Consider the following 27,672-nt stretch of genomic DNA (forward strand, 5'->3'; position numbering starts at 1 on the left):
AGTGCTCAAGTGAACTAATGAGCATTAGTGCGGAAAAATGTTTCTCACTTAGTGTGTACACAAGGTGATACAAGCTGGACACTGACAACTTCACAATGTGGCAACATGTCATTTATTTGCATATCATAAAATGTGAGGTTGGTATTTACTTCCATGAGGTGATTATTTCAAATTAGCACCGAGTAGGACAAATAAATAAACAAGCCACGAGGCCCATCCCATATTCAAGTCAATATTTATATTTTCAATAGTTCCTAATATTTGGAGCCTTGTCATGTTTAGGGACACAAAAAGGGTCATTGAGTGTAATTTCTAAAAGTAGTCACTAGATGGTGTCATAATCAACCAGACGCCAGAGCAATGAGTTGGCATGAAGCGACATATTTTTTAAACATTTTTATTTCTTTGAAAACTTTTTCTTTTCTTTTCTCCTTTGTCTGAGCATAAGTTGAATATAACACAATACATAATAATATATTATTTAATTTATTATTTTCTCTCCTTGTTAAAACATGGAGACAAACGTACGGCCCGAGGGCCGGATCAGGCCCGCGAACAGGTTTTATCCAGCTTGCGGGATGAGTTTGCTAAGTATAAACATTTTTGAATGAAAGAAACAGCTGTCCTAAATGTGTCCACTGGATGTCGCAATAGCAACTCCTTGTATCTTTGTAGATGATGCTACATATGTACAAAATAAACCACAAGATGTTAGTACATCAGTCGAAGAAAATTTTCAAACTACATAAATAACATCCTGTAATTTGATTTTATCTTGATGGATTGACAATTAAAACCAATGAGTTGACTGATGAACATTATCACATAATATATTCAGAAAATATAAATGACGACAAATAAAGATAGAATACTATTAACCGCAACATGTAAGTGTAAAGAAACCCCCAACAACATTATGATTTGTACAATTTCAGAATGTTCTTGTTCTATTTTTAAACAAAGAAAACAATCTGAAGTTGTCTTTATTTTTAAGTTATTGTGCCGGGGTTTTACCAGTTGGGAGTAGATTTTTCTTCATGTCTAAAATTAGTTTGACACCCCAGCCCTAAACACGGGAAGTGAACAAACTTTTACACTTTTTAGTGTCAAAACGTAAACACATTATTTATTGTGAGTGTCAACATGTTAATTAAACACAGTGCAAATTAACTATCAATAATAGTTGAGACATGGAAATAATAACCTCCGCTTCTTCTAATAAGCTCTCCTTTTCGGACAATTTTGTTGTTCTTAATGTGCAACGACAATAAAAACCTATTCTATTCAATGTTGAATTGTGCAAACATGTCATGTAAATGAAAATTGCTGATTAAGCACAAAGAGCATTGTCTGTTCCTGACTTGTGGCTACCAGAAAAATCTGATAACCAAACACGCTAAAATTAAAACAAGGGAACCATTGTGTTCTGCTAACCTCCTTTCTTGTTTCTCATGCAGCATACGCCCTCTCCTCGACCCCATCTGTACACCGGAGCCACGCACACTCGGCTGCTGGGCGCCAGGTGTGCGAGTCGCGTGGATTGGGAGGACGGCGGCAGGTACGTGGACAAGATGGCATCCCCTCTCTCCCAGTTAAGCCAGTAGCCTTTCACATCCTGTTGATGGGCCTTCCACTCCACCTGGACCTCCTCGTTGTCTACTGACGTCAGCTGGAGATCGACGACGGCAGTGGGTGCCGTTGCTGCTTACGGAGAACAGACGTCATTCCAAAAACTGTACAGTGCTGAAACTGTAATAGTGATGATGACATTACACACGTTCTTCCGTGCATGCTTTCACGGACATGGCTCTTTGTTTGCCGTCCTTGTACAGAGCGCTGACTGTGACCAAGTACTGAGTCCCTGCCTGCAGGCCCATGAGCGTGGTCGAGTTCTGATGGCTTCGTACCATCACCTTTTTCACCGCTCCGCTTGGAATGGCTCCGTACTCCACCGTGTACCTCTGGACTCGAGCTGGCTGCAGGGGAGCCCAGCTGACTCGGGTCTGATGGGGTCCTGAGTCTGACACCGAAACCACGGCTGGGCTTAAAACATCTGGCGTGTGAGAGACGAAAGAAAGTAAAAATAAAACCAAAAAAACGCTGCGAATGCTGGCAGATGTCAAAGTACCGTTTTTTTCCCCCTTTGAAAAAAGTAAAACATCACCATATTGCCAAAAGTATTTGGCCACCTGCCTTGACTCACATATGAACTTGGAGTCCCATCCCATTCCTAACCCATAGGGTTCAATATGATGTCGGTCCACCTTTTGCAGCTATTACAGCTTCAACTCTTCTGGGAAGGCTGTCCACAAGGTTGCGGAGTGTGTTTATAGGAAATTTCAACCATTATTTCAAAAGCACATTGGTGAGGTCACACATTGATGTTGGTCGAGAAGGCCTGGCTCTCTGTCTCAGTTCTAATTCAATCCCAAAGGTGTTCTATCGGGTTCAGGTCAGGACTCTGTGGAGGCCAGTCAAGTTCATTCACACCAGACTCTGTCATCCATGTCTTTATGGACCTTGCTTTGTTCACTGGTGCACAGTCATGTTGGAAGAGGAAGGGGCTCGCTCCAAACTGCTCCCACAAGGTCGGGAGCATGGAATTGTCCAAAATGTTTTGGTATCCTGGAGCATTCAAAGTTCCTTTCACTGGAACTAAGGGGCCAAGCCCAACTCCTGAAAAACAACCCCACACCATAATTTCTCCTCCAACAAATTTCACACTCGGCACAATGCAGTCCGAAATGTAGCGTTCTCTTGGCAACCTCCAAACCCAGACTGGTCCATCAGATTGTCAGACGGAAAAGTGTGATTCATCACTCCAGAGAACGCGTCTCCACTGCTCTGGAGTCCAGTGGCGACGTGCTTTACACCACTGCATTCCACGCTTTGCATTGGACTTGGTGATGTATGACTTAGATGCAGCTGCTCGGCCATGGAAACCCATTCCATGAAGCTCTCTGCGTACTGTACGTGGGCTAATTGGAAGGTCACATGAAGTTTGGATCTCTGTAGCAACTGACTGTGCAGAAAGTCGGCGACCTCTTTGCACTATGCTCTTCAGCATTGCCTGCCCCTCTCTGTCAGTTTACGTGGCCTACCACTTTGTGGCTGAGTTGCTGTTGTTCCCAAACTTCCATTTTCTTATAATAAAGCCGACAGTTGACTTTGGAATATTTAGGAGCAAGGAAATTTCACGACTGGATTTCTTGCACTATGACAGTTCCACGCTGGAAATCCCTGAGCTCCTGAGAGCGGCCCATTCTTTCACAAATGTTTGTAGAAACAGTCTCCATGCCTAAGTGCTTGATTTTATACACCTGTGGCCGGACCAAGTGATTAGGACACCTGATTCTGATCAATTGGATGGGTGGTGAATAGTGTATATTCGTGGTCTAGAGAGATTTATAAGTGCAAAGCAACAGGTGGCGTCAAGCAACTTCCCATATCAGAGCTTTTCTTCCTGTCACACACCGGGAGAGAAGCAGCCAAAACTAGGAATGCATACCGAATGATGGCACCGGTGTTGTAATAAATGCTGACTCAGCCCTCTGCAACAGGTGCAAGTAACATCTTGTCAGTAATGTTGATGCGTTAACAGCAGTGCTCACATTCGTCACTCCAGCAACACAACAATACGTTCTTATCATCCCCCAATCACGCTCGCTCTCAGGTGTATTAAAGAACACTAGAATTCTGAACCTCAACATCACAATTAGAGATGGGTGCAGATTTTATTCCTTTTATAGGTCGGTGCCGATTCACACAAAATCAAACGGTGCCGTATTTCCACAAATTTGATTTTCGGTTGCAGACTCTCCATCGGCTCAAGCACTTGGCGGGCAAACAGGTGTATTCATAATTGGACTATCTCTAGGTAATGTTTAATTTTTCCATGCCAACAGATGAGAATGTCTGACAGAAAGCACTCGAAAGTAAGTGTAACCCATATTTAAATTACCCATTGAAAATGCGCATACAGTGCAAAGACTTTTATTGTGGAGGGTTACTTCCTGCCGCTCACTTCCTTTTAAGGAAGTGCTGCTCACTTTACCACCCCCTCCCGTCTGCTGTGGCTGCGGTGCTGTGAGACGCGCTTGAGAAGAAACTTGCAAAATCTTCTCATTCTGACACTTTGCAAACTTCTTAATTAGGTGAGTCTTTGGCCATGGCATAATCAATGGAATTCCACACTCACAATCATGTGTCATGTCGCCAATATTATTTTAGCATTTGTTTTAGCATAGGCACTAACCACTGCCATTCTTCCATAGAGCCGGTGTTGTACCGAAATCTGTTACCCATCAGAATTTGTGACTCTAGGGGGCGATGTTCTCATGGCGTTTGTTTGATGGTTAAACGGCAAGCCCAAAGAGGAGGCGAAGAAGAACGCTTGCGTAAATGGCGTAAACTATTGTTGTCAGAATTTCAGCATTAATAAATTACACATATTCTGGAAATCAACCTCATGATGAGGTTGCTGAGGTAGTTAAAAAGCTCCTCGGTGGCAAGGCCCCGGGGGTAGATGAGATCCGCCCGGAGTTCCTTAAGGCTCTGGATGCTGTGGGGCTGTCTTGGTTGACAAGACTCTGCAGCATCGCGTGGACATCGGGGGCGGTACCTCTGGATTGGCAGACCGGGGTGGTGGTTCCTCTCTTTAAGAAGGGGAACCGGAGGGTGTGTTCTAACTATCGTGGGATCACACTCCTCAGCCTTCCCGGTAAGGTCTATTCAGGTGTACTGGAGAGGAGGCTACGCCGGATAGTCGAACCTCGGATTCAGGAGGAACAGTGTGGTTTTCGTCCTGGTCGTGGAACTGTGGACCAGCTCTATACTCTCGGCAGGGTCCTTGAGGGTGCATGGGAGTTTGCCCAACCAGTCTACATGTGTTTTGTGGACTTGGAGAAGGCATTCGACCGTGTCCCTCGGGAAGTCCTGTGGGGAGTGCTCAGAGAGTACGGGGTATCGGACTGTCTGATTGTGGCAGTCCGCTCCCTGTATGATCAGTGCCAGAGCTTGGTCCGCATTGCCGGTAGTAAGTCGGACACGTTTCCAGTGAGGGTTGGACTCCGCCAAGGCTGCCCTTTGTCACCGATTCTGTTCATAACTTTTATGGACAGAATTCTAGGCGCAGTCAAGGCGTTGAGGGGATCTGGTTTGGTGGCTGCAGGATTAGGTCTCTGCTTTTTGCAGATGATGTGGTCCTGATGGCTTCATCTGGCCAGGATCTTCAGCTCTCACTGGATCGGTTCGCAGCTGAGTGTGAAGCGACTGGGATGAGAATCAGCACCTCCAAGTCCGAGTCCATGGTTCTCGCCCGGAAAAGGGTGGAGTGCCATCTCCGGGTTGGGGAGGAGATCTTGCCCCAAGTGGAGGAGTTCAAGTACCTCGGAGTCTTGTTCACGAGTGGGGGAAGAGTGGATCGTGAGATCGACAGGCGGATCGGTGCGGCGTCTTCAGTAATGCGGACGCTGTATCGATCCGTTGTGGTGAAGAAGGAGCTGAGCCGGAAGGCAAAGCTCTCAATTTACCGGTCGATCTACGTTCCCATCCTCACCTATGGTCATGAGCTTTGGGTTATGACCGAAAGGACAAGATCACGGGTACAAGCGGCTGAAATGAGTTTCCTCCGCCGGGTGGCGGGGCTCTCCCTTAGAGATAGGGTGAGAAGCTCTGCCATCCGGGAGGAGCTCAAAGTAAAGCCGCTGCTCCTCCACATCGAGAGGAGCCAGATGAGGTGGTTCGGGCATCTGGTCAGGATGCCACCCGAACGCCTCCCTAGGGAGGTGTTTAGGGCACGTCCCACCGGTAGGAGGCCGCGGGGAAGACCCAGGACACGTTGGGAAGACTATGTCTCCCGGCTGGCCTGGGAACGCCTCGGGGTCCCACAGGAAGAGCTGGACGAAGTGGCTGGGGAGAGGGAAGTCTGGGCTTCCCTGCTTAAGCTGCTGCCCCCGCGACCTGACCTCGGATAAGCGGAAGAAGATGGATGGATGGATGGATATTCTGGAAATCAATGATTTACTTTCATTATAGTATGAGTCCATTGTATCAGCTGTTGATTCTCTCTCACACACATACATTTTCCAATATAGATAAGGCTATACATGCACATATGCGGTTGTTCCATATTCTTAAACCAGTCACCTAAATTACAATTTCCTGCCCTTTTTACACCCCCCCTCCCTTCATCTCCATTCACTTTTTCTCATTTGGACCCCCAGAATCAGGACGCACTAGGGTTACATTTTCCGATAAGCCCGTCGGCGTTTTGCCCAGCCAATTAGGCGTAAATTTATGGCATTTCACACTATTAACAGGAGGTGGCGCCTTACCAAGGTACTTGAAACATTTGGCTTTATCCAGTTTGAAGCCCACCTTGTAATTTATTAGCGGATTTTGACTCCAATCTAAATCATGGAATCAAGCACCTATAGAGAATTGTTGGAATACCTTACCGAAGGGAAAGTACCACCAAATTCCAAAAAATACGAGCGCTTCAACCTGAAAAGAAAAGCGGCAAACTACATTGTGGAAGGCAAGTTATGGTACCTAGCATCGCACTTGATGACCACCCCAACAAATGCCAAATTGTCTCAAGAGGTTCAACGACTTAGTTTTATTAGAACAAAATGTGATGGTGTTAATGTATTTAAAGAAAAACAGAGCATTCCCTTTCTAAATTTACAGTTTTACATTATACTAACTACAGCATAATTCAATCCAATCCAATCCAATCCACTTTATTTATACAGCACATTTAAACAACAAAATGTTTCCTAAGTGCTGCACAACAATATTAAAAACAACATTCAAATACTATCTTGAGCTCCACCAATGACTGAATAAAAAAATAAAAATAAATACATATAAAACCAATATAAAAACAATATAAAATAAATATGATTAAAAACGATTTTAAGGGTGAAACCAATTAAAACAGTAAATAGAAATCAAAATGTTAAAACACAGAGGGCAACAGTGTTCAGTGTTTGTAGATTTTCATACTTAAGATGGACTCTCACCTAGCACGAGAATGCGGCGCAACTTTACTCAGGTGCATAAATGGTGTCTGAAATTGTACATATTTTAACCTAAATCCATGGAAAATTGAAGAAAAAGTGAAAGTAATGTTAATTTCCTTTTTTTGTTCCAAAAAACCCTTTCTGTATATTTTGGGTTGATGGCAGTTCTCTGCCTCATCGGATATTGACCCTTTGAGGCCGTGCCCATATCCTAGTTGATTGTGTGATGGATAAGATATTTTTTGTCGCGGATTTACTCATGTGTTTTGTTTTTTTGATAAATAAACGGTCTCGGAGCCATGTTTTCATTTTATTAATTTAATAGTCTAAGAGTAAATCTTAATATACATAGATCCTTCATGAATGAATATACACTGCCCCCACGCCATTTGTGAGTTTTTCATTTAATTTGTATTGAATTAAGCCGCTCACTTTGTTAGGTGCGAGCACAGCAAGTAAAGCATTGAAATTTCTACAATAAACAAATACCATTGCTGCAATCTCTGGATTTCAAATCAGAGATATTTGTATTTCACTGTATTACTTTTCATTGTAAGAAATAAGCTTTCAATTAATGCTTTGATTTGTCATAGATGGCAAGCTATATTACCTCCGCCACAAAGGATCGGCCAAAGAGCTGAAAGTTAAAGTGGTGTGTGGGGCAGCTGAAGCAGATGCCATATTTAGAGAGTTCCACTCAAGTGACATTGGTGCACATTGTGGCCAGATCAAAACAAGGGATGCAATTTCCAAGAGATTTTACTGGCCCTCCATGACGTGTGACATTGAAAAATGGGTAAGATTTGGTTTTTCCTCATTTTTGCCTTTACAACATGTCTTGCCTGTCTTACTGAAAGGTACTGCTGCCTTGTCAGAAATAAATGGAATACAGTCCATCATTTTATTTATGAAGGGCACTTATGACTGTCCACTTTGAAGGACAGTCTGCTGGCTTGTCATAAAAACATTAAAAATAATAGAGCAATTTAAAAAAAATTCTGAATGTCAAACAATTCAGATATTTTGGCCTTCATTGCTGAAATAAACAATTTGATTCCCAAGTATATATCAAAGAGTCTTTACCATTTTGGCCTATATACCCCATTCCCCTTTGTCAAACTATTAAATAACATACTCTGCACATACCCATACTGACATAACTTTTAAGCCATTAAATATTTTGTATTGATCAATGTTTTCTATACTCAGGTGTCTGAATGCACATCCTGTCAACAGAAGGGCAGGGTTGACCTAAAGGCAGGCACAGAGTACAAGCCAATCAAGGTGAACTTCACCTTTTGCATTTTAATTACACAGCATGTATCCTTGGCGACAGGTGGGGTGGCTAGCACTGCAATCTCCCATGAAAAGGTGGCCCTATTCAAACTCTGGCAGGGATAAGGCCTCGCTGTTTATAGGTCAATCATTTGAGACTACCAAAGTCAAGACAGAGGAATGTTGCACTACCAAAGTGGTCTGCAAACACAGTGCCTCACAGTCTACAAAAAGACAGTACCTCCTGTGGGATATTTGTATTGAAAGTAAGTTCATTTCAAATTTGCTTGAATGATTACTTAATACATCATCTATATCTGACAAACAATTGCAATGGATTTTACGTGCATTTCCAGAAAGCTTTATTAAATATCAATAAGGGACAAGATAGAATATATATTGAGGGGCATACATTTTTTCAGACTAATTGAGCTTGTATTAATTCACCATCACTTTGTCTATCACTCAATCCTAGTATGCTGAAAAGGTGTTGGCAGAGGAGGCACCCATTTTCGATAATTCTGACCAGGCGGTGGAGGCATATCGGATGGATGTTGCAAAAACGCTCCTCAAGGAAACTGGTGTGTACTTTTAAAACAAATTTCCAATGAAACTACTGGGATTAGCAAGGTGTCCCTCAAAGTTACAAATGAAAGAATCTGCGTGCTGTGTTTTCACATCCTTTCGTACGTCACAAAGAAAATCAGGTTTTCTTTGTGAAAATCTCTTGCAGATGATCTCAGTGAGCTCTGCCACTGCTGCGGAGGGGAGGAGATTGGCGGGAGCCCCAAAAGTGATACCACTGACTGGGTAAGATATCTTGATAAGAAAACAAACAATATTTTCCCTTGCCACATTTGTTTAACATCAGCCACTGAAAGAAGCCAATTGATATTGATATACTGATATTGATTTATATCAATAAATATAATTTATTTAATCAATTTACATATTGATTTACATTGAACTGATACACTTGACCAAATGCTTTAATTTCAGATCCAGTGTGAGCGGTGCGGGCGATGGTACCACAGCTTGTGTGTGGGAAACCCCAAGAAGGAGGGATATAGTTGTGATGCATGCCAGGAACATACCATGTTAATTTCTGTATTAGAAAATAAGTTATGATTGTATGTTGCATTTGAATTCCAAAATTTATTGTAAAAAAAAAAGGTTTCTGTTTAGCTCTGTTTCTGCTTAGTTTAGTTTGATGGTTAGGGTATATGTATTTTAATAAAAATCTGTATTATAAATGCTGAAAGACGCAGTGAAGTAAGGTCTCGAAATCTGACGGCCAAGTCACAGTTTATCGGAAAATGTAACCCTAGTGCGTCCTGAATATGGGGGCCCAAATAAGAAAAAGTGAATGGAGATGAAGGGAGGGGGGTGTAAAAAGGGCAGGAAATTGTAATTTAGGTGACTGGTTTAAGAATAGGGAACATACAGTAAGGTCTCGAAATCTGACGGCCAAGTCACAGTTTATCAGAAAATGTAACCCTAGTGCGTCCTGATTCTGGGGGTCTAAATGAGAAAAAGTGAATGGAGATGAAGGGTGGGGGGTGTAAAAAGGGCAGGAAATAGTAATTGAGGTTCCTGGCTTAAGAATAGCGAACATACAGTAAGGTCTCGAAATCTGACGGCCAAGTCACAGTATCAGAAAATGTAACCCTAGTGCGTCCTGATTCTGGGGGTCCAAATGAGAAAAAGTGAATGGAGATGAAGGGAGGGGGGGTGTAAAAAGGGCAGGAAATTGTAATTTAGGTGACTGGTTTAAGAATAGGGAACATACAGTAAGGTCTCGAAATCTGACGGCCAAGTCACAGTTTATCAGAAAATGTAACCCTAGTGCGTCCTGATTCTGGGGGTCCAAATGAGAAAAAGTGAATGGAGATGAAGGGAGGGGGGGTGTAAAAAGGGCAGGAAATTGTAATTTAGGTGACTGGTTTAAGAATATGGAGCATAACAAACAGAACAACCGCATGTGCATGTATAGCCTTATCTATATTGGGAAAATGTATGTGTGTGAGAGAGAATCAACAGCTGATACAATGGACTCATACTATAATGAAAATAAGTCATTGATTTCCAGAATATGTGTAATTTATTAATGCTGAAATTCTGACAACTGACGTTTCAGCATTAAGGCTAGTTTACGCCATTTACGGAAGCGTTCTTCTTCTCCTCCTCTTTGGGTTTGCCGTTTAACCATCAAACAAACGCCATGGGAACATCGCCCCCTGGAGTCACAAATTCTGATGGGTAACAGATTTCGGTACAACACCGGCATGTTCGATTATCGGGGCGTGCGTGGTATGTTGTTTTGCCTCGATTACTCAGGTAATTATATTTTATTTTCTTCTGATCATCCAGCCGATTTATAGGCAACAGCTTAGTCTAGCAAAGTGGCAAAGGGCTTTAAACTGCTAATATGCTTTTGCCACTTTGTGGATGCGAATCAGATGGAACGCAGGTGCGTGTATTTAGGTTGTTGCGCAACACTTTAATTTAACTTTGCTTGATTGTTTATCAATTTTGAATATTTGAATAAGTACTTGAATATGAATTATGATACATTGAGTTTCTAATGAGTATTATGAAACTAGGTTATATAAGTGCACTTGTAATTTAAATTGTAAATTAATTTGTAATTGATCTATGATTGAGTTTTATCACTTTAGATAAGAAATCATGATCTGTATTATTAGAAATGTATTATGAATGTTCATTTTAATTGGACTCATGATTGTATATTAATCAACATGGTTAATTATGTCATCAATTGGTTTATTAGTACAACCAATTAGTCATTCGGGACAATTGAATGCTTACATTATGCTTTCAAGTACATACATAATGTACTTTGCTAGTGAAGAGGTAACTAGGTTACTCACTTTGTTTTTTTTGGACTTTTAGGTCAGGTTTTTTTTTTACGGGAAGGAATACCCGTTGACCCAAACAACCTGAGCTTACTATCCACCTTCAAACTCAACTCAACAAATGGCGAGCTAAACACCTACGCGGTAGGACAAGCATTTTTTTCTCCTCCGCCGCGAACCTTTTTGGATTACTTTTGTTTTTGAACTGAACTTTTGGACTGACGCAAAAGCGTTTGCGTACCTTTTTGAACTGAACTGTGAATTGGTTCCAAGAAGGCAGAAATACTGCATCTTGTATTTTTGTTTTGGGCATTATTTTGTTTATTGTTTTTCTATTGTGTCATCTGTGTCATTTATATTTGTGTGTTAATACATTTAATGCAGTCAAAAGCAAGATAACTAGTTGTCGTCATCTTTCATACCTCAGGCTCCTAGACGAACCATCTTCTGTTACACGGTTTATACTTTTAACCCGCCTAGCCCATGTAAGCGTTACAATAGGCTCTGTTACTACATTATTGCAGTATGTACATAACAGGTTGATGGAGGGTTTTAGAGGGCTTTGAAGGCTACAGTTGTGACTCCCCTTAGCCGCATCTTGCAAGCATTTTTCATCATCCTTAGAATCAGTGGTGGGCCGTGCGTTTCTCACCTAGGTCTTCAGTGATGTCCTACTTAGTCCGACTTCACCTCTCAAAATACCGTAATTGATCTCACCACATGGACACGGCTGAAGATACTATACAGAAACACACTTGCACACTACTCCGCATTGAAACCCCTCAACAGTGTACAAAACGCATTTAACATTCAATAAACCCACTTCAGCAATTATAACATATCTTACGTGGTACTGTAAGATTTTGTACAGCATGGCAACATAAGCTAGCTAAATTCTGATTGGATAATAAACAACAGCACTGTAAGGAGCATAATATGACATGAAGAGAATATGAATACTTTTAGATATTTAGGTAAAGTACATAAAAAATTACTTTTGTCTTTAATTATGATCATGTTTTCTGGTGATGTTAGGCCAGCAGAGAAGGCCTTGCTGGCCCTGATGGCACACGCTTAGAATCCTAAAATAAAGAAGATGTGTGTTCTTGTCTTACAAAAGGATTGTAAATGATAGGCAAAATGTTACGGCTCAAGCACCTGCCGCCACACATTCTTCTGTGCACTCCTCTGAGCCCACGGGTGTTCCTCTCCTCCACTCAATCGGCAATCAACACACCTGCAGCTGATGAGACCTCCACGTCCTTCTTAAGCCAGCGTGTCCTACGTTCCAGTGCCAGAACGTAGCTACCTGTATAGTACAGTAAGCCCACACATCTCTAGCTCCTTTTTCATGTCTCTAGCTCCTTCTTGTCCTGTGTCGTCATCCCGCAGCTCCTCTTTGTTCCCTGGATTCGAGCTGTGTGTCTCGTCTCCCCGGATTCCGTCTGGTCTTCTTGCTGCCTTCCCTGATCTCGACCTCTCGCTTGGACACAGACTCTGACGCCTTGCTCCTGCCCTTGACCTCCTGCATGTTCACGGACCTCCGAGCCTGCCTTGCCCCTTCTGGACTTCCGCATCTCTCACAACACGCACCTTCAACATTGTACGGTAATACTCACTAGTTAAACGCATCACATAGTCACACACCACGTATTTGGTTTACTTACACACGTCACATGCTTGTGCTAATAAACACGCCTAAGGCTAAAAGACGTCCCTGTCTCAGTGCTGTCTCTTTCTCCGCTGTACCAGTACACAAAATTCCCCCAAAAATGCAGTTCCCCTTTATGGTTGCCCAAAGGTTATCTGTGCCAGTTTGTACAAATATTCATAATGAGCTTAATATAGGCGCAAAACAGTGACTGCTAAAAGTTTTAGCCTAAATGGATTGCGCTGGCTATTTATGCTCATTTAAGACACACAATCGTCAGTGCACGAGCTCATATCAGCTTTGCGCTATCAAGTGTTCTCGCGTTTTAGTAAATCATTGGCAGATCTTGCCCTCGGTAGATACGTCCTACAATCTTATTACATGGTCTTACCGGGAAGCGTGGTGAAGCTCACAGTGAGTGTGCTGAAAAGCCCGCGGTTAGGCTCCGGTCGCAGGAAGGCGGAGTATGTGGTCTCAGGCTGCAGGTCGGTAAGCTGCACCCGGCCGGAGTCGCCCGGGAGGATGCGTCTCGCCTCTGCGCGCTTATTCTCTTTGGCGTGGTACCACAGCTCGTAGTGACCATTGTGTCTGCTTAGAACAGGACGCCACTGCAGCACGGCGCCGTGGGATGTGACCTGGACCACCCGTAGACGCTCTGCTCGCAGGATTTCTACAAAAAAAAAAGGACACGAGAATGATTTCAAAAGTGGAAAACTTTAACTGGAAGGTAAAAAGAAAAAAATATTTTTTTAAACTTGAATTGGAAAGCAAGGTGCTCACGTACTGACGATGGCTACCCGTAGGTCTTCTGTGATGATGTCCATGTTGTCAATGTCCACCGAGTACAGGTGGGACTCCACAGGAGGGGAAACCGCACGCTGCAGCACCTGGAAGTTTCCGTGCACCGTAGACACGATCAACACAGAAACCCCCCGCGCCTTCAGCCGGCCGATGGGCCCATCCACCTCGCCCAACTCCACGCCGTCAGTCAGCCAGAGGAGAATTTTGGGCACACGTGACCCTGTCAGGATTTGCTCGGCCACCTGCAGTGCCGCCTCGGTGTTGGTGTCCCCCTGCAGCTGTTTGACGCCCAGCATCGCTTTCTGCAGACTCTCTTGTTTGCCGTGCACGTCCAGGCCAAACTCAAGGTTTGGCTTGGTTCCCACCTGCAGAAGCCCGACTCCTACATGGCCGCGACCCAGCGAGAAGGGGCGCAGGAGCTCGGCGGAGAAGCTCAGGAGACGTGAGAACTCGTAGTTGGCCACACTGCCTGAAGAGTCCAGCAACAGGAGAAGGTCTCCCTCACAGCAGTTGGACACTGGACACAAGACCGAAGACACGATGCCGTTTATACTCGTGATTGATATCTCGAAATATACGTATATCTTTTCAATGGATCTCGGTTTTCATTAGTTATCCGTTCCAAACGGTCTTTTGTGGTAGTTGGGGTGTGGCCAATCATCATATAATTGGCATAATTGACTATGACTATGTACATAAAAAAAAAAGAATATAACAATGTTATAGATATATTTAAAGATGAATGTGTGTTATTAGTAATTAGTATCAACCAGGGGTGTCCCGACAACATTTTCATCTTCCAATACAAAACCGGTTTTGGAGCCTGGAGTTGGCGGACACTCATATGATATTAGCAGGAAACAAAGTGCATAACGTTATTATTTTGTAGTGTGGAATGTTAGAAATGGTTTGATCAAGTGAAATTAGTCAAACAGAGACTAATAATTTAATTTTGGTCTTGACCTCTGTATGTATGATGAGATAATCGCAGATCTTCAAGATGCAACCTTTTAATCAAATTTGAATAATAGGATATTGAGACTGATTTGGTGGATTTAAAGATTCCTTTTTAATTTATAAATGAAATTGTAAATGGGTATTTTGTGGGTAGATTTGGAAATGTATTGTATTGTATTGTATTTTGTTTATTATATGATGATGTATATTTTAACTGTGGGTCCCTGTCCATAAACTGTGTGCTTCTCGGGATGACCTTTTTGCAGAATGGACACTGATATTAACAAAAGAAACAATAAGGAAATACAAAACTATGTCTGTCTGTAAATAAATACATAGATAAAAGAGAACAATAGTTGGTATTAAAAACACTAATCAATTTATTATTAACCCTCTGGAATGGATTTACGTTGTCTATAATAAGTTGAAGTTGAGGGGTAATTGTTTTTTCGATGACACCTAGTGGCCATAATAATCCATGAAGTTGAGATCATGATGCAGTAAATCGGATTATGCGGACACGTTTGTTACTGGATACTTTCTAATACGCTTCCGCCTTGGAGACTTTGTATGTGTAAGTAATATGCAACTATATGTATGTGATACTTGTTTATATTATATATATTATATGTGCTGTTTTGACAGCAATATTGTTCAATTATTATTACGTATTTCTAGCTTTTGTTATTGTGTGCTTAGCTGTTGTGCATCCGCTAGCTCCAAGTGGCCTATAGCCTACCATGTTTACATTTTGTAATTGAATTTACTAAAATAACCTAAAAGCCGTCCCTAAAAGGGGGGGAGGGTACTGTGACGATCTGTCACATTCACGTTTGGTTGTGTTTCCTTAGTTTGTGTTTGTTTCCTGTCCGCGCTCTTATATTGGTTCCATTTCCTGCATGTCTCCCTGAGCACTCGTTTCCCTCACCTGTCCCTGATTGGCAGCCTGGCACACCTGGTTGCAGTTGCCAATCAGGCTACTATTTATGCCTGCCTCGCCCTCGAATCAGGGCTCGATGATTGTTTTCTGATTCCTGTTTCCTGTTGCCTGTTTCCTGGTTCCTGTTTTCCCTGCATGTGCACTTACTTACCAGTTGCATGATTTGTTTTTTGACATTAATGTCATGTTTTCCTGCGCTGCGCCTGCCATCTCTGCATCTTGGGGTATAAGACCAGCAGCTCCTGACATTAATATTGCTTTGAACATTTACCTTTGTTAAAGACTCTTGGTTGGTTAAAACAACGATGAGCTGAGCAGTAGAACGGGAGGGAAGAGCCACATAAACGCCATCTTTGTATGTTTTTACTTGAATTTAATAGCCTTTCTCACCTTCTTTATGAAAATGCTGGTACTCGCAACGTCCTTTGACCCTATGGTCATAGTAGATTATTTTTCAGTAGTATTTAACAAAAACGTACACAGACTGAGTCACCAACACGCGGGTTTCTTTGTTTGGGCACCAAATTGATACACAGGCAAACTGTTTAGTTTAGCGGTACGATAACTGACACAGTATACACAATCTGGGGCAAACTTTTGGAAACATTTTTTTTATCTCAAACCAAATCATACAAAAAAGTGGGGCTTACAAAACCTGATGTATCACTGTATGGTAAAAATTATATTCCTTCCTTCCTTCCTTTTCTACATGTTTCCCTGAATCATGACCCACATTTTCTCCCTGTAAGCAGCACTTGTGCAGCCCTACACTGACTTGACTGTAAAGAAGACACAATTAAGTTGCTACTCACTTGCGTTGCCAGCTACTTAAACAGTAACGGCAATGGTTTATCTTTATTCTTATACCTCATTTTCAGCGCAAAGTAAATCTATACTGTTATACAAGCTGTACACTGACTACTCTGACGTAAATCCAAGTTTACTGTCTTATAGCACTATCATACAACGCCTGGGGGGTAGATCACAGTAATTATTTGTGCAGAGCACACTTTTCAAAATAAAGGTAACATCCTTGTAGTTCGCTGAGCTCCACACAAGGATCTGGGCTCGAGGGCAATGCAAACTCCTTCCAGAAAGCAAAAAATAATGAACCAATCAGGATCGCCGTAGTAGAAGAAACAAGAAGGGAGGAAGTGTGGCCCTGTTTGTTGACTGTGATTAGAAATGTAGACCTGTTGAATGTATGACAGTGGTAATCGATGATTTATTTGAATGTGTAACTGTGGCGGTAGAAACAGAAAAGAAGAGAAATGTTATTGTTACGTGTTTATATAGGACACCTGGGTCTAAGGTAGAAGCATTTAATGATAGTTTGGAAGAATTATTGTGTAAGGTAAGGAAAAGAAAACATTCGTCATGTGTGGTGACTATAACATAGACCTGCTAAGCTCACCCAGAAATAAATCAACAAGAGACTTCTTGGATGTGGTATATAGTAGAGGGCTTTATCCATTGATCACCAAACCCAGTAGAATAACGACAAATTGTGCAACGTTAATTGATCACATCTTTATAAAAGACATAGAAAATAATATAACAAGTGGACTAGTAATTAATGATATACCGGTAAGTGACCACTTACCCGTGTTTTTCTTACTTATGACTGTCCAATTGATAGAAAGAGGGAGGAAAAAACCCATAGGTATGTAAGGAAAAGGACTGAAGAGGCAATAAATAAGTTTAGGAAGGACTTATTTGAAGCAGACTGGAATGAGGTTTATGTGGGAGAGGCAAATGCTGCATATGAGGCTTTTCTTAATATATATTTATCATTGTATGAAAAGCATTGTCCGAATGTATGGAAACAAAGAGACAGCTACAATAAAAAGCCTTGGATTATAAAGGGACTACAGAATGCTTGTAAAAAGAAAAACAAACTTTATAGAGATTTCATAAAAGTAAGAACAAAGGATGCTGAAACGAATAATAAGGTTTACAAAAACAAATTGATAACAATAATGAGACAAGCTAAAAGAGAATATTATAAGTATTTACTAGAAAAAAAATAAAAACAAAATCAAAGGAACTTGGAATATTCTGAACAAGGTAATAGGAAAAACATTGGGGCCTACAAACCCACCAAGCCATTTTATCAATGAGGATAATAAGATGATAACAAATATGAATGAAGTGGCAAACGGATTCAATTCTTTTTTTGTGAATGTTGGACCCAAATTGGCAGAGAGTATTGGAGAACAAAAAGATATACCAAGTGGATGGAGAGGGGGAAGCAAAGTGCTACAGTCCATGCTTCTAGGAGATGTTAGTGAAAATGAAATTGTATCGGTGGTAACAAAACTGAAAAATAAGACATCAACAGACAGTGATGGTATAGACATGATCATTGTAAAAAAGACTATTGGCTGTATCATCAAATCTCTTTGTTATGTTTTTAATCTTTCTTTTCAAACAGAGACATTTCCAAATAGAATGAAGGTAGCAAAGGTAATTCCACTCTTTAAAACAGGAGATAAACATAGATTCACTAATTACAGACCAGTGTCACTGCTGTCACAATTTTCTAAAATAATTTAAAAAATATTTGTAAAAAAAATTAGACCATTTTATTGAAAAGAACATGCTGTTGAGTGAGAGCCAGTATGGACCAATAGATCCACTGCTTCAGCTGTAATGAATATAATGGAGGATATAGCAACAGCAACTGATAATAACCCAGTAATTAAACTTCAAAAAAGGGTAATAAGAATAATACACAAAGCGTGCTACTATGAACATACCAATCCATTATTTATAAGTTCTAATGTGTTAAAATTTTCAGATATTGTGTTTTTAAAAACAATGGAAATTATGTTTCGAGTAAAGAACAACAGCCTTCCAGCTTGTATGCTTAGGTTATTTCAATTAAGAGGAGAAACCCATAATTTACGGGGGGTATTGATTTTTGAAATAGGTAAAGCAAGAACGAATATTAAATACAAATGTATTTCAGTTTTAGGAGTTAAATGGTGGAATAAGCTCAGTGATGAGTTGAAGACATGTACTTCTTTGTTAAGGTTTAAGAAAACATTGAAAGGTGAGATAATTGAAAATTATAAAATATAGTAACAATTACTTTCATTCCATTGATTTTTTTTTTTTTTTTTAACATTGATGTTCCAGGTAATCTTATTTTCAGTGAAGGTATAGGATAGGCAAATATAAGCTTTGGCTTCAGCCTATTCCTTTTTCGGTCAGGCTTTTTCTTTTCTTTTCTTTTCCTTTTGTGTGTAAATGTGTATGATTGTTATACTGTATATGTATAGTCTGTACTTTTAAACTGGTCACACAAAATGGTTAATGGTTGATGGTTGATTATATGACCGAAATAAACTTATTTCATTTCATTTCATAATAAGAAATGCACTATAGGGGTATTTTTTTATCTTAAAAAAGCATTTGACACTATAGATCATTCTATATTATTGTCCAAGTTGTATTCATTTGGTGTGAGAGGAGTAGTTTTGGACTGGCTAAGAAGTTATTTACATAATAGAAAAGAGTTTGTGGATTTTGTGGGTAATACATCTGAACAAATGAGGATTGAATGTAGAATCCCACAATGTTTGGTTCTGGGACCAAAATTGTTTATTTGATATATTAATGATATATGTGAGGTATATTATGTATTATTGACATTTGTATTAATTGCGGACGACACCAACTTTATAGTTTGGGGCATGACTTAAAAGCATTATCAAACATTATTGAACAGGAAATGATTAAACTTAAGAGATGGTTTGATGTCAATAAATTATCATTAAATGTAAAAAAAACAAAGTTTATGATTTTTTGTAAGAGGAAAAGGGAGGAAACAATCAAACTGTCAATAGATGGAATTGATATTGAAAGGGTTTATGAACTTAGATTTTTAGGAGTGATACTGGATGACGGTCTGACATGGAAATCTCATACTGCACATGTACGGAAAAAGATGTCTAAGAGTATTTTTATATTAAATAAGGTAAAATATGTGTTAGATTATAGGGCAATGCGTATATTGTATTGTGCACTTATATTGCCATATATCAGCTACTGTGTGGAAGTGTGGGGGAACACATGTAAGAGTAACATAAAGGCATTGTATCAACTACAGAAAAGAGCTATAAGGATTATTCAAAAAGTAGATTACTAAAAACACACTAACATATTATTTATTAATTCGGGTTTATTGAAATTACCGGAGCTAGTAAAGTTACAGACATTATGTGTCATGTTTAAGGCTAAAAGTAAAACATTACCAGCAAATTTACAAAAAATGTTTGTCATCACTTCTGAGAATGAAGAGCATAGAAGAAAAGGTCATTTCCAACATCAGTATTCAAGGACAACTTTAAAACAAATGTGCATATCAGTGGTGTGGGTTAAACTATGGAATTCTCTTTACAATGAGATAAAAGATTGCAAAAATATATTCCAATTGAAAGAAATATATAAAGACAGAACAATAAGATCATATGGACAGCCATAAGTGTTTACATTTTGCTTTATATTTATTATTTTACTTATTTTTTGCCTGGTTTTGTATTTGTTTTGTATCAGCCCGTGAGGTGTATATTACTTCTTTTGTTTTTTTTTGTTCGGTTTGTACTTCATGAAGTTTTGCACTTGTGTTTTTTTGTTTGTTTTCGTTATATTTGGATGTAATTGTTGGTTTATATGATATCATTAAGTAAGACTACGTATTATGTTGAAGGGGGCAGGAAAATATAAGATTTTTCTTCATCCTGCTCCTTCTCAGGCATTGGTGAGTAAATGTAAAATTCAATAATTGTGGTATAATTGTCTATCGATCAAAGATGCACATCAATGAAGGAGATCAATAAAAATGAAATGAAATATGTTTGGAAGGTAGAAGGAAAATGAGGCAATCAAAGGAAGTGGTGACTTTCCAAGCAGAAAACAACTTGCATGAGTTTGAGAGAAGCAGCTAAAGTGGTGTTAAAAAAACCTGAGACAGAGACAAAACACCAGAAAAGCAGCACAGATGAGGGTTTTATAGACAAAACACGGCGATGCTTGAACGGAATGTTACGTATTTGCATCCATCCAAAACTTCCCCAAAGTGTCCTTTGATAGAATAAAGGATTACTACTCAGACAGATCAAGTGTTTGTCTTCCTTGCACAATAACTGATGCACTTTTTTTTAAAAAGGTGTGAGTAATGACAGCCTCCCTCCAAAAGCATAAACATTACATAATACATAAAGCATACACATTATTGTGTGTTGAAATGATCACAGCTACCTTCACAAATGAAAGGTCAGCGAGTGTTTTTATCTGCCAGATATTGTTTAAAGATATGTCGTGGGACTGTAAAAATAAATCTCGAGATTTCACGGTAAAAAACTGGGAGCTTCGTCACCAGAATTTTACCGTAAAAAACGTTTTATATGGTTTTTACACTAAAAACTGTACCACTGTTATTTTTAAAATGAAATTTTGCACTTAGTTACCAACTTTTTACTGTAAAATCTACTGATTTTATTTTTACAGTGAGAAATGCACAAAAAATGTGAAATCTTATTTTGGCAGTATTTTACTTAAATCTGCATTTAAAATAGTAGAAAAGTGGATTAGTAGAGGTGGGAATCTTTGGTGACTTTAAGATTTCATTATGATTCAGGGGCTACGGTTCGATTATAAATCCATTATCTCTGCACATTTAATTATTATACTGTCTATTATTATTATTATAAACATATGCTCATATATGCTTGATTGTTAATAATCACTGCTCGATAAAAAAGTATAAGTAATTAATTACTACTTACTTTCCCAGGCACTATATCTGTTACGCCCACCCGAGGGAGAAGAAAATATTTTGCGCCCCCCCCCACTATTCACCGTGATTTTAAATAGTATTATTAGTATTATTATTAGTAGTATTTTTATTTGTCTATACAATTGTTATTGTACTATACATCTGTATAACATTGTAAGCTTGTTAACAGTAAAAGAAACAACACACCGGTCTTTCTTCGTCTCATAATTATTAACTTTAGAATTTGATGCCAGCAACACGTGACAAAGAAGTTGGGAAAGGTGGCAATAAATACTGATAAGTTGAGGAATGCTCATCAAACACTTATTTGGAACATCCCACAGGTGTGCAGGCTAATTGGGAACAGGTGGGTGCCATGATTGGGTATAAAAACAGCTTCCCAAAAAATGCTCAGTCTTTCACAAGAAAAGATGGGTCGAGGTACACCCCTTTGTCCACAACTGCGTGAGAAAATAGTCAAACAGTTTAAGAACAACGTTTCTCAAAGTGCAATTGCAAGAAATTTAGGGATTTCAACATCTATCATCAAATAATATCATCATAAGGTTCAGAGAATCTGGAGAAATCACTCCACGTAAGCGGCATGGCCGGAAACCAACATTGAATCACCGTGACCTTCGATCCCTCAAACGGCACTGTATTAAAAACCGACATCAAACTCTAAAGGATATCACCACATGGGCTCAGGAACACTTCATAAAACCACTGTCACTAAATACAGTTTGTCGCTACATCTGTAAGTGCTAGTTAAAGCTCTACTATGCAAAGCGAAAGCCATTTATCAACAACATCCAGAAACGCCGCCGGCCTCTCTGGGCCCGAGATCATCTAAGATGGACTCATGCAAAGTGGAAAAGTGTTCTGTGGTCTGACGAGTCCATATTTCAAATTGTTTTTGGAAATATTCGACATCGTGTCATCCGGACCAAAGGGGAAGCGAACCATCCAGACTGTTATCGACGCAAAGTTCAAAAGCCAGTATCTGTGATGGTATGGGGGTGCATTAGTGCCCAAGGCATGGGTAACGTACACATCTGTGAAGGCACCATTAATGCTGAAAGGTACATACAGGTTTTGGAACAACATATTCTGCCATCTAAGCGCCGTCTTTTTCATGGACGCCCCTGCTTATTTCAGCAAGACAATGCCAAGCCACATTCAGCACGTGTTACAACAGGGTGGCTTTGTAAAAAAAGAGTGCGGGTACTTTCCTGGTCTGCCTGCAGTCCAGACCTGTCTCCCTGTGGCTCATTATGAAGCGTAAAATACGACAGCGGAGACCCCGGACTGTTGAACGACTGAAGCTCTACATAAAACAAGAATGGGAAAGAATTCCACTTTCAAAGCTTCAACAATTAGTTTCCTCAGTTCCCAATTGTTTATTGAGTGTTGTTAAAAGAAAAGGTGATGTAACACAGTGGTGAACATGCCCTTTCCCAACTACTTTGGCACGTGTTGCAGCCATGAAATTCTAAGTTAATTATTATTTGCAAAAAAATAAAGTTTATGAGTTTGAACATCAAATATCTTGTCTTTGTAATGCATTCAATTGAATATGGGTTGAAAAGGATTTGCAAATCATTGTATTCCGTTTATATTTACATCTAACACAATTTCCCAACTCATATGGAAACAGGGTTTGTAGTTCGCTGAGCTCCACACAAGGATCTGGGCTCAAAGGCATTGCAAACTCCTTCAAGATAGCAAAAAATAATGAACCAATCAGGATCGCCGGGCGAGATTTCATAGATGTGACGTAGCGCCGAAGCGACTGTTTGATTCAAACAACAATGCTAAAAATACAATACACTGCGAGGAGTCGTGTGCTGACATTGATAGATAGATAGTACTTTATTGATTCCTTCAGGAGAGTTCCCTCAGGAAAATTAAACATTTGATTTGTGATTCTGCTATTGCAACTGTTTTGCGACATCCATAGAATATTAATTATTTAAAAGATGAACAAAGAACGGTTTTGAAGGAACAAACGAACGTCGCTCTCATCAGTGTCACGGGTTGATTTGGACGTGAGTGGTTGAAGTAGCACGTCATTCAAGATAATGGACAAGTGGTTTATCCAATCACATACAATCATTTTTTTACAAGGCCCGCCTTCTGAAATACATCTCCTGTTGAGAAGTCCCAGAACCTTGTGTGGAGCTAAGCGAACTGCAAGGATCTGGCGAGAGTCAGATTAGCTGTTAGCAACATTAACACAGATGTCTTTACCAATGTATTTTACACAGTATATCCCGCCCTCTTATGGCTTCTCGTACACAATGACATAATTACGTACGCACGTAACACATGCAGGCGAATTAGCTTCAGGTGTTGTTAGCTAATAATAGCAATTTGGGTAGCTAGTGTTAGCTGTCATTGAATATATATATATATATATATATATATATATATATATATATATATATATATATATATATATATATATATATATGTATATATATATATATATATTCTCTTATAACAACAACACAGTGTTGGGACTAACGCATTACAAAGTAACGCGTTACTGTAACGGCGTTATTTTCGGCGGTAACTAGTAGTCTAACGCGTTATTTTTTATATTCAATAACTCAGTTACCGCTACTACATGATGCGTTACTGCGTTATTTTACGTTATTTTTTATGTAGTATCGGCTAGAAACAGAAGATCTGAGTGTGTTTTATTGGAGCGCTGCGGTGTCATCCTTCTGTCTCACAAGGAAGAGACAGACCGTAGTCGAAGAGCGCAGGGGAGACGTTCCTCCAGGGCCTATGTACTTCGGGGCTAAAAACCTTCACTTTACCCGGCAGTGGGTCTTTACAGCTCCGGACTCGAGGCTGAATGACGAGGTCGGTGGTTTGTTGCAACTTTGTGACTTTATTGGTGTCTTGCACGCAGCCATCCACCAAGCTATGAGCACCTGCACGCACTCACTGTTGGCGCTCCCTCACCTCTCTCGCCCACTCACTCACTGACGTCACTCACCTCACATGCTGTCATATCTTAAGGAGCCACACACACACACACACATACGCTACTCTCATAACAACTAACAAGACATCATGGCGAAGCCAGAAGTCGAGTTTCTTAATATTCTCACTACTTTTCTTTTGTCGAGCACAAAGAAAATAACATTTTAGTTAAAAATGTAAGTTGTGTCTTGGATCAAAGATCCCATCTACTTAAAGTTAAAGTTAAAGTGCCAATGATTGTCACACACACACTAGGTGTGGCGAATGTATTCTCTGCATTTAACCCATCACCCTTGACCACCGCCTGGGAGGTGAGGGGGGCAGTGAGCAGCAGCGGTGACCGTGCCCGGGAATACTGCCCAAAACAGCAATTCAAATCTGCTGAAACAGCTACAAAAGCAACATACTTCGACGAAGCTAGTAAATAGGGACACAGACTCCGATGCCACTTCAGCTCCACTTAAGGATTTTAACGGAGGGACTGCTAGCCAGGACAACATTGATAGAGCCATTGCAGCGTATGTGCTAGAAGACATGCAGGCTATTTCTACAGTGGAGTCACCTGCTTTCAGGCAGCTAGTTAGCATGATACCGGCGTGAAACAGCAAATGGCAGGGAAAACATGTTCCAAGTACCTGGACAGTGAGTACATAAACATGGCAAGCGAGCTAAAGAAAACACTCCTCTGCTCATCATTCAGCACTGACGATACACACTCTGTCAATTCTCTTATTATACTCTTTCATTCTAGACATCTAGAGTGTTTGATTATCACATCACTCTAAATGTACAGACTATAAAGTTCACAAACATAAAGAGGGATCCTAGTGGGCCAGACCAATCTTTCCTTATCTCTAAACTAAAACTGGGGAAATGTGTAGAGTGTTCTGGGCCTCAGTACAGTGTTGATCTCCTGATACATGATTTTATTTCCGAATTCCTTGAGAGAGAAAAAATGCCTGGTTAGGCTTTGTGTATGTCATGTGTGCCTTCCTTGGGTGAAGCCAGCTTTACAGCTATGTTGTTATTATGCTGTTTGTTACTGATGTATGTTATGTTGCAGCTATTTAAAATAATTTTGTCAATTTGTTCTGGCCTAAAATAAATTGACCCTTTGAAACATATCTTTGTCTTTGTGTGTTGTATGTAGACCACATTGCTTAGCAGAGTTCAGTGATGCAAATGCATGTCAAGTTGATCAACAGATTGTATTATTCTCCAGTGCAAATACAGTACTGAAATGAAGGCTAAAAGGGCATTAATGGGAGCCTTAAAAAAAAAAAGAAGAAAAAATAAGTAACTAAATAGTTACTTTTCACAGTAACACATTACTTTTTGGTGTAAGTAACTGAGTTAGTAACTGAGTTACTTTTGAAATAAAGTAACTGTAACTAGTTACTGGTTTTCAGTAACTAACCCAACACTGCAACAACATGACTGAGTGTGGCGCCACAAATTTTCACAATGGGGCCCCAGGGACCCTATCAAGTCATAAAAATGGGGTCCTACAGTACATTTTTGGGGTCCCACTTTTTTGTAACCGTTTTGAAAACAAATGTATGCATTGACCTGTTATATCTCACATTCTATATTGTGTTTTGGAAAAAGGTTGTCATAAACGTTCATTCAAAAAAATAATACAAAAGAAAACAAATTTGTATACATATGTACAGTAAGTATATTCAGTTATAAAGATTCATTCACTTTCTTTTTTCCTTCATGGATCTAATCTAATCATACATTTTTTATTACATTAACCTTGTAATTGTGAATAAATATATATGAGAGTCAAACAAAGGTGTTCTGTTAAACCACTAATAGTAACATTGGATAGCAGGTGGTGTTCTAGTTATATTTTTTGCTTTGAAAAATGTAACTGTCAGGAAGTTTCAAACAGCACCTATGACATGCGTAAATAATCGATGTTTGGACATTTGTCCATCGATTCAGCATCGTCCACGTTCTAATCATAATGCATTGGAGAATCTATCCTTTTTTCCATCTCTACTGATTAGTAGCAACAAATATATATATATATATATATATATGTGTATACTATCTGCACGAGGAAAACATTTCCCATGCAAGAGGTGTCAAAGTCAAAGCCCAAATGAATGATCTATGGCCCTCGGGATGGTATTTGATTAGTATTAGAACCGGCCCGCAGGCCACAGCCGCCTGCTGCTGTTTTGCATGCACCAATACTCCCATAAGTGTTGGCGCTAGGAATTTTCAAAATGGGGTCCCAGACACCCTATCAAGTCATAAAAATGGGTTTCCACAGTACATTTTTGGGGTCCCACTTTTTTGTAACCGTTTTGAAAACAAATGTATGCACTATCCTGTTATATCTCACACTCTATATTGTGTTTTGTAAAAAGGTTGTCATAAACGTTCATTAAAAAAAATAATACAAAAGAAAACAAATTTGTATGCATATGTAAATACATTCAGTTATAAACATTCATTCACTTTCTTCTTTCCTTCATGGATTTAAACTTTATCCCTGCCGGGTATTTTTTCCTATATTTTTATTGTAATATTTTCAGAATGTGTTTGTTCTATTTTTGGCCAAAGTAAGACAAAGACAACAATCTGAAGTTGTCTTAATTTTTTTGTTTTAATGCCATAATTTCCGGCCCGCGTGAGCACAGATTTTCCTCCATGCGGCCACTGAGCTAAAATGAGTTTGACACCCCTGTCCCATGCTGTTTGTTTTTATATTCTATTTGGGCCACAGAATCACCATCTATTGTATTTTTTTATTCATACAATTCTATGTGTAGGCTATTCCTATTAGCCTATGCTACTAATATCCTACTTTATATCTTATTCTATTCAAATTATGATGTACATATTGTTCTTGCGGGCTTCACGGTGGCAGAGGGGTTAGTGCATCTGCCTCACAATACGAAGGTCCTGAGTAGTCTTGGGTTCAATCCCGGGCTCGGGATCTTTCTGTGTGGAGTTTGCATGTCCTCCCCGTGACTGCGTGGGTTCCCTCCGGGTACTCCGGCTTCCACCCACCTCCAAAGACATGCACCTGGGGATAGGTTGATTGGCAACACTAAATTGGCCCTAGTGTGTGAATGTGAGTGTGAATGTTGTCTGTCTATCTGTGTTGGCCCTGCGATGAGGTGGCGACTTGTCCAGGGTGTAACCCGCCTTCCGCCCGATTGTAGCTGAGATAGGCTCCAGTGCCCCCCGCGACCCCAAAGGGAATAAGCGGTAGAAAATGGATGGATGGATATTGTTCTTGCCGTACTGATTGGAATACATCTCGGACCTGTCTGTTTGTGTAGTCGTACTTTTTGGCTATTACTGCATTCCAACCACAATATACGCTAAATACACCTGCAGTATATCAAGAT

General features: G+C 40.0%; 1 protein-coding gene across 1 annotated transcript in view; it reads right to left on the minus strand.

The window, feature by feature from the left end:
• Positions 1-113: 113 nt before the first annotated feature.
• LOC133578349 (von Willebrand factor A domain-containing protein 1-like) overlaps positions 114-27,672 on the minus strand; it is a 27,835-nt gene continuing 276 nt past the window's right edge. Inside the window, exons 2-5 of the mRNA XM_061932711.2 lie at positions 13,612-14,145; positions 13,219-13,497; positions 1,778-2,053; positions 114-1,701 (exon numbers count right to left, since the gene is read on the minus strand). Coding sequence (XP_061788695.2) covers positions 1,430-1,701; positions 1,778-2,053; positions 13,219-13,497; positions 13,612-14,145 — 1,361 coding nt within the window. The 3' untranslated portion in view covers positions 114-1,429. The remainder of the gene's footprint in view (positions 1,702-1,777; positions 2,054-13,218; positions 13,498-13,611; positions 14,146-27,672) is intronic.

This window comes from Nerophis lumbriciformis, linkage group LG38, assembly GCF_033978685.3.
Source record: "Nerophis lumbriciformis linkage group LG38, RoL_Nlum_v2.1, whole genome shotgun sequence".
NCBI lineage: Eukaryota > Metazoa > Chordata > Actinopteri > Syngnathiformes > Syngnathidae > Nerophis > Nerophis lumbriciformis.